This window comes from Apium graveolens, chromosome 6, assembly GCF_009905375.1.
Source record: "Apium graveolens cultivar Ventura chromosome 6, ASM990537v1, whole genome shotgun sequence".
Lineage (NCBI taxonomy): Eukaryota > Viridiplantae > Streptophyta > Magnoliopsida > Apiales > Apiaceae > Apium > Apium graveolens.
Genome location: NC_133652.1, coordinates 8466154 through 8477001, shown reverse-complemented (window position 1 = coordinate 8477001; position 10848 = coordinate 8466154). Strand labels below are relative to the sequence as shown.

At 44.0% G+C, this 10848-nt stretch overlaps 2 protein-coding genes across 2 annotated transcripts; one reads left to right on the top strand and one right to left on the bottom strand.

The window, feature by feature from the left end:
- The first annotated feature begins 1044 nt into the window (after window positions 1-1044).
- Window positions 1045-4849, top strand: LOC141664521 (uncharacterized). The gene is made up of 3 exons (XM_074470478.1): window positions 1045-2388; window positions 2932-3217; window positions 4497-4849. The coding sequence occupies exons 1-3, from the start codon at window positions 1045-1047 to the stop codon at window positions 4847-4849; spliced, it is 1983 nt and encodes a 660-aa protein (XP_074326579.1).
- A 1013-nt stretch (window positions 4850-5862) lies between these two features.
- Window positions 5863-6579, bottom strand: LOC141664520 (secreted RxLR effector protein 161-like). The gene has a single exon (XM_074470477.1). It carries the CDS (start codon window positions 6577-6579, stop codon window positions 5863-5865), a length of 717 nt encoding a protein of 238 aa, XP_074326578.1.
- Between the last annotated feature and the right edge of the window lie 4269 nt (window positions 6580-10848).

Genomic DNA, 10848 nt, shown 5'->3' with positions numbered 1-10848 from the left:
AATCACTCATACTGTAACTGCAACCTCTGAACGCTTGATAAATCCGGCCCGAGCTCACCAGACCAAGCTCAAGGATGCGGAAGGTTTGACAATCACGGGAATGGGAAAATCTAGCGAGGCTCTAGCAGATTTAGACCCGAGAATGCCCCCAATGGTCGAGAGGGCTGGGGCCGCAGAGGACACAATCCCGATCTTGGTAGACCCAAATGATCCCTCCAAGGTACTCAGAATAGGCTCTAACCTAAGTCCTAACTTGAGAGAGGATCTAGCCCGCTTCCTAAGGGAGAATTTGGATGTCTTTGCATGGTCACACTCTGATATGATAGGGATTGACCCAAATGTCATGTGCCACCGGCTCAACTTGGACCCGAAAAAGAAGGGGGTTAGGCAAAAGAGACGGCCGATTAGTGGAGAGAGGGCAGAGGCCCTCAGAGAAGAAGTGGATTGATTAATGGAGGCAGGACTTGTGAGAGAAGCCTTCTACCCCGTGTGGCTGGCCAACCCCGTGCTTGTCAAGAAGCCCAATGGCAAGTGGATGATATGTGTAGACTTCACCGACCTAAATAAAGCCTGCCCGAAGGACAACTTTCCTCTACCCCGAATCGACCAGCTGGTTGATTCCACGGCTGGGCACGCATTGCTTAGTTTTATGGATGCTTATTCGGGATATAAGCAAATCCCCATGTATGGGCCAGATCAGGAGCACACCTCCTTTATTACTGATCGGGGCCTTTAATGTTACATCGGGATGCCCTTCGGGCTCCTTAATGCGGGGGCAACCTATCAGAGGCTGGTGAATAAGATGTTCAAGCATCAATTGGGGAAGACTATGGAGGCCTATGTAGATGACATGCTGGTGAAGTCGAAAGAAGCGAGGGATCATGTCCGCCACCTGGCAGAAATGTTCCAGATCCTAAGGGAGTACAGAATGAAGCTCAACCCCCAGAAATGTGTGTTTGGGGTTGAATCGGGGAAGTTTTTGGGATTTATTGTCAACCAAGAGGCATTGAGGCCAACCCAGCCAAGATACAAGCCCTACTCGAGATGAGATCCCCTCGACGAGTGAAGGATGTTCAAAGCTTAACGGGACGAGTGGCTGCCTTGAATCACTTCGTCTCAAAATCCTCCGATAAATGCCAAAAGTTCTTCAAAGCAATTAAAAGAGCGGGGAGGAATTTTAAGTGGACCGAAGAATGTGAAGAAGCCTTTCAGAATATAAAGAAGCATCTCAGCAGCCCTCCAATATTGTCCAACCCAAAGGCAGGAGAAACTTTGACCCTATACTTGGCTGTCTCCGACTTTACAATAAGTGCGGTATTAGTCCAAGAGGAGGAGGATGTCCAGCTCCCGGTATATTATGTGGGCAAAAGGCTAGCCGATGCCGAGACTCGATACACAAGCCTCGAAAAGCTAGCATATGCTCTGATCCTGGCCTCCCGAAAACTCAGGCCCTATTTTCAGGCACATAAGATAGAAGTGCGAACCTCCTACCCCCTCAGACAAGTGATGCATAAACCAGAGTCTTCTGGTCGAATGTTGAAGTGGACGGTTGAGCTCGGCCAATTCGAGGTGGATTATAAGCCAAGGACTGCGATCAAAGGCCAAGCCCTGGCCGATTTTGTGCTAGAATTTCCCCCACATCAAGAAGTGGAGCCGGGAGCCCTTGTTGTTATACCTAGCACAGAAGAAGTTGGACTGGAGAGACAAAATAGTGCCCCATGGTGGAGCCTATATGTGGATGGTGCCTCTAACGGTGATGGAGCAGGAGCTGGAATCGAGCTAATCAGCCCAGAGGCGCACAAGATCAGACGTGCGACCCATCTGGCCTTTCATGCAACCAACAATGATGATGAGTATGAGGCCCTGATCAACGGTCTCAAGCTAGCTTTGGAAATGAAGGTCGAGAATTTGAATGTGTTTAGTGACTCCATGATTATGGTCTATCAGATAAACGGGGGGTATCAAGCTAAGGGGCCGAGAACAGAGCTTTACCTGAAGTGCGCACAGAGGATAATCGCAAGATTCAACGAGGTGAGGCTGGAACTAATCCCGCGTGGGCAGAATGAAGGCGCAGACGAGCTAGCTAAGCTCGGCTCACGCCGCGAGAGCACTTTGCTAGGGACCGTGCCCCTTGATATACAGAGGCAACCTAGTGTGCCCGAGCACGAGGTGGGCAGCCTCAGTAATGAGCTCGGCCCCACGTGGATGACATCTATTCTAGAATACATAAGAGAAGGTTCACTTCCGGACGAAAAGAACGAGGCAAGGAGGATAAAATACAAAGCAGCCCGCTATGTGATATACGACGGGATTCTATACAGAAGAGGGTTCAGTGTTCCTCTTCCCAAATACATATATGGGGAGGAATGCAACTACATCCTAAGGGAAGTACACGAGGGCATTTGCGGCAATCACTCGGGGGGTAGCTCTCTAGCTCAGAAAATCCTCCGTCAAGGCTACTACTGGCCAACGCTGAAAAAAGACGCCTTTGAATTCTCCCGAGCTTGTGATAAGTATCAGCGATATGCCAATTATTACAACAACCCCGTGGCCTCTCTCACATCCCTCATGAGCCCCTAGCCCTTCTCCATGTGGGGAATTGATCTGATTGGGGAACTCCCGAAGGCCAGGGGAGGCGTCAAGTATGCGGTGGTTGCGGTAGACTATTTCACTAAGTGGGCAGAGGCCGAGCCCCTAGCCACTATCACAGCGAAAAAGCTCAGGGAGTTTGTATACAGGGCTATTGTATGTCGCTATGGCATCCCTTACAAGCTGATATCTGACAATGGGAAACAATTTGATAGCAAGGAGATGCGAGATTTTTGTGAGCAGCTGGGGATTCAGAAGAGCTTTAGCGCAGTCTGCCACCCCCAGAGTAACGGGCAGACAGAGGCTGTTAATAAAATCATTAAGCATACCTTAAAGGCAAAGCTTGAAGAGAAGAAAGGAGCATGGCCAGAAGAGCTCGCCCAGGTCCTATGGTCTTACAACACTATACCCCGAACCACAACTGGAGAGACCCCTTTCTCTCTGGTGTATGGGTGTGAAGCTATGGTGCCCGTTGAAGTGGGAGCAGGATCTTTTCGAAGGGACAACTATGACTCAGAGGCAAACGAGGTCAATCATCGGCTCTATTTGGATATGATCGAAGAAACTCGAGAAGAGGCTCAGATCAGGATAGCGGCATATCAGCAGAGGACAGCTAGGCATTACAACAGTAAGTTTCGAGCCCGAACTTTCAAGGTGGGAGATTTGATTCTGCGCCGGGTCATGCCAAATACCAAGGTGGTGAGTCACGGACTCTTTGGAGCGAATTGGGAAGGCCCTTACAAGATAAAATCAGTGCTCTGGGAGGGAACCTACCACCTCAATGATATGCAAGACAAGTTGATCCCAAGAGCCTGGAACGCGGAACACCTTCGCAAGTATTATCAGTAATATTATTCTTTTCAGACTTAGTATTATCTTTAAATATTCCTAAGTCTCGGGGGGTAGTGCCATATAGGTGCCTCCCTGAGACCACAAGCATGTATTCCTTTCACTTCCCATTATCTATGAATAAACGATTGATCTATATTTGTGCACTTGATATTTTAACTTCTGTCAATAGATTAAATACCCAGTAGGGGACCCCATCCTTGGGAACTCATGCGAGGACAGAACAGTTGTTTTATTAACATGTTAAATCAAGCTGGGCCCCGACCCGCTTGATGCCAAGAACATGAAACGAGCCGGGCCACGGCCCGCTTAGACAAATATGAACACATAGTAGATAAAAGATGTGGATAAAGAGGTATAGGCCCGCGATACGAGCTCATACCCTGACCCTCAAGACCATAAATGCGACCTAGGGGGCCCAGCCCTCCATCAAACATACTCAAAGTCGCATGATACGAGGAGAAGACACATGCGAGCTCCTAGTGCGAGCACACCTACAACACCTGCGAGTTGATGCGGGCTTGTTCCACTTGGCATTCTCTTTCAATGGTTGTTTGATTGAACAAATGACACGAGCTGAATAAATTGGGCTCGCAGTGAAGGGGTAACGCTCGCCATAAGCGGCCAGAGTTATGATTACTTTTGGTCAGTAGAAGCAAGGTAAGAAAACACAAAAAAAAACCAGCTAGCACCGTAAAGACATACGCGGGCACAAAAAACTTGACATTTTATACAAACAAAAGTTAAATAAGTTATGCCCCGAGGCAGAATATTTCAAATACAAGCGCGAGGCGAAAGGGGTGCCCGCTTACCCAGTCAAAAGTCTAGTTCTAATTAAAATTACATTAAGGGTTATCAGCCTCTGCTCCCTCACGATTTTCACCAGCGACCTCGGGCTTCTCGGCCGCGAGCCGAGCCTCCTCAACAATTTGGGCATCCCTCTCCATCTCTAGCTTCAACTTGTCAGCATGCCTCGCTGTGCTCGCACCCAGAGCCGCCCAATCGAAGTCAGGAACCTTCTTTATAAAGACTTTCATAAAATTCCAATGATAACCCAGTTAGGCCAACTGGAGATAATGGTGAGACTATTCTCCTTGTTGGAGAGTTACATTGGTGGACTACTGATACAGAAATCGAAAGTGTCTCATCTAAATATGGGACGCTTGAAGAGATTAAGTTCTTCGATGAGAAAGTTAATGGTAAGTCCAGAGGATATTGTCAGGTTGAGTTTTATGACTCAATTGTTGCAGCCTTGTGTAAAGAAGGAATGAACGAATACTTTTTTAATGGAAGAGCTTGCACGGTAGAATTTGCTTCTTCGGAGGCTTTATGGAAGATGGCCGTTCCTTATATAAAAAGAAATTCCAAGTCCAACCTCAATCTCAATATGAGACAGAGAAGAGGCCTATGAATGATAATGCAGAAAGAGGTAGTGGACCGGGAAGAGGAAGCACCAGGAATGTGAGGGGTAGCGGAGCAAGAAGAAGTGTTATGAGGGGCACATGTCTGCCTGGTGGTCGAGGACCTGGTTATGGAGATTTTACAGGTCCTGCTATGGAATATCCTCGTGTCTCTCATCATGTCGATTCTTCTATATTTGGCAAGGGAATGTCTGCTAATAGAATGGGGATGATATAGAATGGGGATGATGGGTAGTTCTCGAATGGAGGGACCTCATTCAGGAATGTGGAATGATGGTATACGTGGAGGAGAGGAACACTTCCAAAGACCAAGAGAGTGGAGTTATGGTGGTGAAGAAGGGGTTTCAGAGTATAAATATGGAGAGGGCCATTACAAATTTTCAGAGTCATATGGTGCCTCGCGTGAGAAAGATCGAGAATCTGAACGTGACAGGTCAGGTAACTCTAATAAGAGGCATCGTGATGAGAGGGGTCAAGGAAGGGACAGGTATGTTAGGGAGAGGTATTACATGGAGAGTTACCAAAGGGAGAGGTGTGAGAGGGAGAGGAACGAGAGAGAGAGGTACCACAGGGACAGGTACGACCGGGAGCACCGATACAGGGAGCACAACGATGATTGGGATCATGGCCGAGCTTTCACAAGATATAGGAACAGATCACGTTTTAAGAAGGTAGTGTAGAGACTAAACTGATTATAGAACACAACTGTAGAGATTTCTGAATAAAAACTTCTATTGGGATTAAACTGAAATCAGTGCATACCAGAAATTATTAAAAGAGTCTGACTAACATACTACTACCTAAAACCCAGGTGCACGTCCAACACTATCTCCTACAAACTTGTAACTACTTCAGACCAAGTCTGACTCTACAACGTACATAATTTATTCAAATACAGAAACAAGTAAAAGTACTAGGAACATGTTTAGATAATAAACCCAACACGCTCCCCCTTAGTCTAAACATGTTCTAAATTCTTCGCTCCAAGCAAGCTTCTCATTTTCTAAAATTTAGCCGCAGACAAAGCCTTAGTTAGTATATCAGCACGCTGCTCACTTGTATTGATATGCTTGATTACGATCAGACCTTGCTCAACACATTTTCGAATAAAATGGTATCGCACGTCAATATGCTTACTACGTCTGTGGAAAACTGGATTCTTTGCTAGATCAATCACAGACCTATTGTCGATATATATAACAACATGACCTGGTTTGATATCTGAGATCTGAACAAGAACTCGCTGCGACCATATGCCCTGACACGCAGTGACTGTGGCTGCCATAAATTCAGCTTCACACGATGAAAGAGCCACACAATGTTGCTTCTGTGACACCAAAGAAATTAAGCTTTCATCAAGATAAAATGCCATCCCACTCGTGCTCTTTCTATCCTCTACACACCCAGCCAAGTCACTATCAGAGAATCCTGACAGAATATAGTTTCCACGTCCCTTTATGTATACCAAACCGTAGTGCAGAGTACCTTTGACATACCGACATATTCTCTTTATGGCATTCAGATGCATTACAGTGGGTTTTTCCATATAGCAACTGACTATTCCTACAGCATATGCTATGTCAGGACGAGTGTAAACCAAGTAACGTAACCCTCCAACCAAGCTCTTGTAATGAGTTGAATTTATCAGTTCACCATTTGAATCAGCATCGATCTGCAGGTTGAAGTCCATGGGATACGTCACAGCCTTGCAGTCACTCATGCCTGCATTTTGAAGCACTTTATTGCGTATGCAGTCTGTTTAAGTTTGATGTAACCACTGCCTTGTTCGACCTCCAAGCCCAAGTAATATGATAATCTTCCAGGATCAGTCATGTCAAATTCACGACTCATCTCCCCCTTGAATTTGACAATGTTAGAAACAGTGGTGACAGTGATAATTAGATCATCAACATAGACGCCCACAATCAAAATTTCAGACCCTTCATTTCGTGTGTAAACAACATGTTCATAGGGACATTTCACGAAACCAGGCTTCAACAAGCACTTGTTTAACTGTGAGTACCAAGCCCGGGGTGCTTGTCGTAACCCGTATAGGGCCTTGAATAATCTATAAACTTTGTGTTCTTGCCCCTTTTTCATGTAGCCTTTAGGTTGAGAAACATAGACTTCTTCCGAGAGAACACCATTTAGGAAAGAGGACTTGACGTCAAGGTGATGTACTTCCCATTCGTTCTTGGCTGCCAATGCCAAAAGTAAGCGAACCATTTCTAATCCTGTGACCGAGGTGAAAACCTCGTCATAATCAATACCATAGCACTGCACGTAGCCCTTAGCCACCAAACGAGCTTTATGTTTGATTATCTCTCCATTTTGATCCTTTTTCAACTTGAACACCCACTTCAAGTCGATTGGTTTATGGCCCTTTGGCAAATTTATAAGTTGCCACGTCTTGTTCTTTTCTATAGTAGTAATTTATGTATTCATTGCATCCCTCCAAGCCTCAGTTTTGACAACTTGTTCAAAATTTATTGGTGCATCTACATTTGTTAGCAGCAATTCATCCTCAATTTCCACTTCCTCAGTGACTCTATAAATGTCTGAGAGTTGTCTCATGCGCCTTGGTTCACTATCAGTGCTGGAACCACTAGAACCTGAGTCTCCTGCAATGTCAGATGAAGAAACAGACCCTGATGTGAATGGTGTTTCTGGTGAGCCAGCACTCTTGGAGTTAGAATTTTCACTAAAAAACTAAGAATTTTCTGGTGCGTGTTGCTCATATATTTCTCGTGCATCAATGTCAAAATCAATTTGAAATTAGAAAGAGTTGATTTGAGTGCACCTATCAGCGATTTGGTTTGCACCTTTATCCCATTTCCAACCTTTTCCTTCGTTGAATATAACGTCTCTGCTTACATAAATTCTTCCGGAATCTGGGTCGTACAATCGATACGCCTTAGTTCCTGGTTCTCGTCCAAAGTGAACTAACACTTTACTTCTGTCATCGAGTTTGTGAGTGAACACGGCTGGAATTTTCATATAAGAGATGCAACCAAAGATTTTCAGAGATTCAACAGATGGTTTGTGACCACACCATGCCTTATACGGAGTTATGTGTGAGAATGCTCGAGTTTGGAGCATGTTTAAGATGTATACGGCATGTCTAGCTGCCTCGCCCCAGAACTGTGCAGGAACTCCCCTTTCCTTAAGCAAGCTTCTATTCATTGTTGCCACTGTACGATTACGACGCTCTACTACACCATTTTGCTGTGGTGTGTAGGGCGCAGTATAATGCCTCAAAATTCCTGCTTGTTCACAAAAGTCTTCAAATTCTTTGGAACAAAACTCCCCCCCACGATCAGTACGGAACACCTCAATGCTTTGTTTTGCAGAGTTGCTCTCAACCAGTAACTTGAACTTCTTAAAATAATTTAATGCCTCACTTTTAAACTTAAGCATGTAAATCCACATCATACGAGTGTAATCATCTACTAATAGCATGAAATATCTATTGCCATCAGGAGTAGAAGGTGAAATAGGCCCACAAAGATGCCCATGTATTAATTCTAATGCATGCTTAGAAGTAAAATGAGAGTGAGTAGGAAAAGGCTTACGGGATTGTTTTGACATAAGGCACCCATTGCAAAGCTCTTTTGGTTGATTTATGGATGGAAGACCATGTGCCATTTAATTCCTAGACATCAGCTGCATTGCATTAAAATTGACGTGGCCTAGGTGTGCATGCCATAACCATGCCTTTTCTTCCTCCTTTGTAAGTAAGCAAACTTCCTTGGTATCTTCAATGCGTATTTTGTAGAGATGATTTGGAGAGCGTTTTACGTGCATAATCAGCCTCCCATAACTATCATAGACCCACAAGTTTTCTCCATCCAATACCACTCGATTTCCTTCTTCAGAAAGCTGACCTAGGCTAATAATATTGCTCTTCAGTGTGGGTATATAATGCACATCCTGTAGTGCTCGTGTCTCGCCATTCTTGCAAACAATTCTTATTGTGCCCTTCACCTCGATTTGTACCAGAGATCCGTCGCCAAATTTAACCTGCCCCTTCATTTTTATATCCAGAGTTTGAAATTTTTCACGGCACCCAGCCATATGGTTACTTGCCCCATTATCTAGATACCAGATGTCCTCCTCCAAAGTTTTTATGTTCGAGCCTGCACCTTCAGACAAGAGAATCATGTCGTCTGCACCTTCATTATTTATGGCCATTAAGAGTGCAGGTTCTTCGTCATATGTTTGTGTAAGATTGGCTTCTCCACGTTGTATTTTGTCCCTCCTTGGTTTTCTACATTCAATGGCAAAATGACCATAGGCTCCACAGTTGAAATATTTTAGTTTTCCTCTATCAATTCGTCTTCGACCATCCTGATTATCTCTATCACGGTGGTCATTTCCAACCTGAGACCCACCTCTATTCGACCTTCTCAACCATTCCTCGCGTGTAAGCAGGAGCTTTCCAGTGTTGTTCTCACGTCGTGACCATTCCTCCTCGGTCAAAAGGAGTTGTTGTTCTTCTTTGCTATCACCTTGACTAGATAGTCGTTCCTCGTGAGCTTTTAGCGAGCCTATTACTTCTTCAACCGACATAGTTTCAATATTTCCAAATTGCTCGATAGCTTACGCTATTTGCAGACATTTGGCAGGCACCGCCCTTAGCAATTTTTTCACAACGTATTCTTCTCCAATAGTCTCTCCAAGTGCCCTGATTCTCGCAACCAGGCCATTTAATTTCATGCAGAAATCATCTAATTGATCTGTGTCCTTCATATTTAAAGATTCAAATTCAGATTTAAGTGTTTGAGCCTTTGCTTGTTTGACCTTTGTAGCCCCTAGTGACACCGTTTTTATTGCCTCCCAGGCGTCCTTTGCGGTTTTCCATTCTGCAAGCGTCAACATCAATTCCTCTGGAATACTCGGATAGATCATAGCCAAAGCTCGCTTGTCGATCTTGTCTTCCACAGCAGCCTTTGGATCCTTGGGATCGATTGCTTCCCACACGCTATGTGCTTGCATAAATATCCACATCTTCATTGCCCAAGCAGTATAATTTATCTTTGTTAGCATGGGAAAACTCAACCCAATCTGCCCTTCCTTGTGCTTGCTCGACTCAGCCATTTTGTATGCCAATGAGATGTGAGTCATGTAGAAGAAAGAATAGAGTGATCTGATACCAAATGTAGAGACTAAACTGATTATAGAACACAACTGTAGAGATTTCTGAATAAAAACTTCTATTGGGATTAAACTGAAATCAGTGCATACCAGAAATTATTAAAAGAGTCTGACTAACGTACTATTACCTAAAACCGTGGTGCACGTCCTACACTATCTTTTGAAATATTTTTCTAAATACATTATAAATTTTGTGTTTTTGTCGGAGTATTTTCTTATAAATAACTAATTTTAGTGTTTGCCCCATTGATAATTTATTACCTTCAATGCATTATCCTCACTTTCGAGGTTATGACGTACATGGTAATGTTTCCTTATTGTGCTATATGTGTATATTGTGCTATACGTGTGTTGTTGGTGTTTGTTTGTAATGAAGTAGAAACATATCTGACAGAGTCAGGTTGTAAAGTTGGTCATTGTATTTTACGGCTCCTGCTAGGAAATATTGTTCTGGTCTTAGGAGCAATGAGCATTGATCTTTGTTGTTGAGTGTATGCTGTAATGTGATACTAATACGTGAACTGCTATGTCTTGGGGGTGGGGGAGGGGGAGGGGGTAATACCTTATCATGTATGAGTATTGTCACTACTTATTTCCAATCTGGGTGAAAGCCCTTAAGGTGCTGTATGTGAGTATGTGACTGCTCATTTTGTCATTAGGAATCGTTAGGCGAATCAAGGTGTATTTAGTTACAAGAATATTGTTGGGTTGCACTTTATATTTGTAAAGTATTTTCTCGTCCATGGCAAAATTATTTTCTAAAGATCCTCCTCTTATATAGAAGTTATATGTTAAGCTTCTATTTTAGTATTAGTATATTCTGGTCCAAATTCTT

Excerpts from the sequence above, each read along its gene's own strand:
- LOC141664521 (XM_074470478.1), top strand. The coding sequence starts at position 1,045 with ATGAGATCCCCTCGACGAGTGAAGGATGTTCAAAGCTTAACGGGACGA. Across the intron at positions 2,389-2,931 it reads GCAACTACATCCTAAGGGAA|CTTGAAGAGAAGAAAGGAGC; the intron begins GTACACGAGGGC and ends TTAAAGGCAAAG. Across the intron at positions 3,218-4,496 it reads GACAGCTAGGCATTACAACA|TTAGGCCAACTGGAGATAAT; the intron begins GTAAGTTTCGAG and ends ATGATAACCCAG.
- LOC141664520 (XM_074470477.1), bottom strand. The coding sequence starts at position 6,579 with ATGAGTGACTGCAAGGCTGTGACGTATCCCATGGACTTCAACCTGCAG.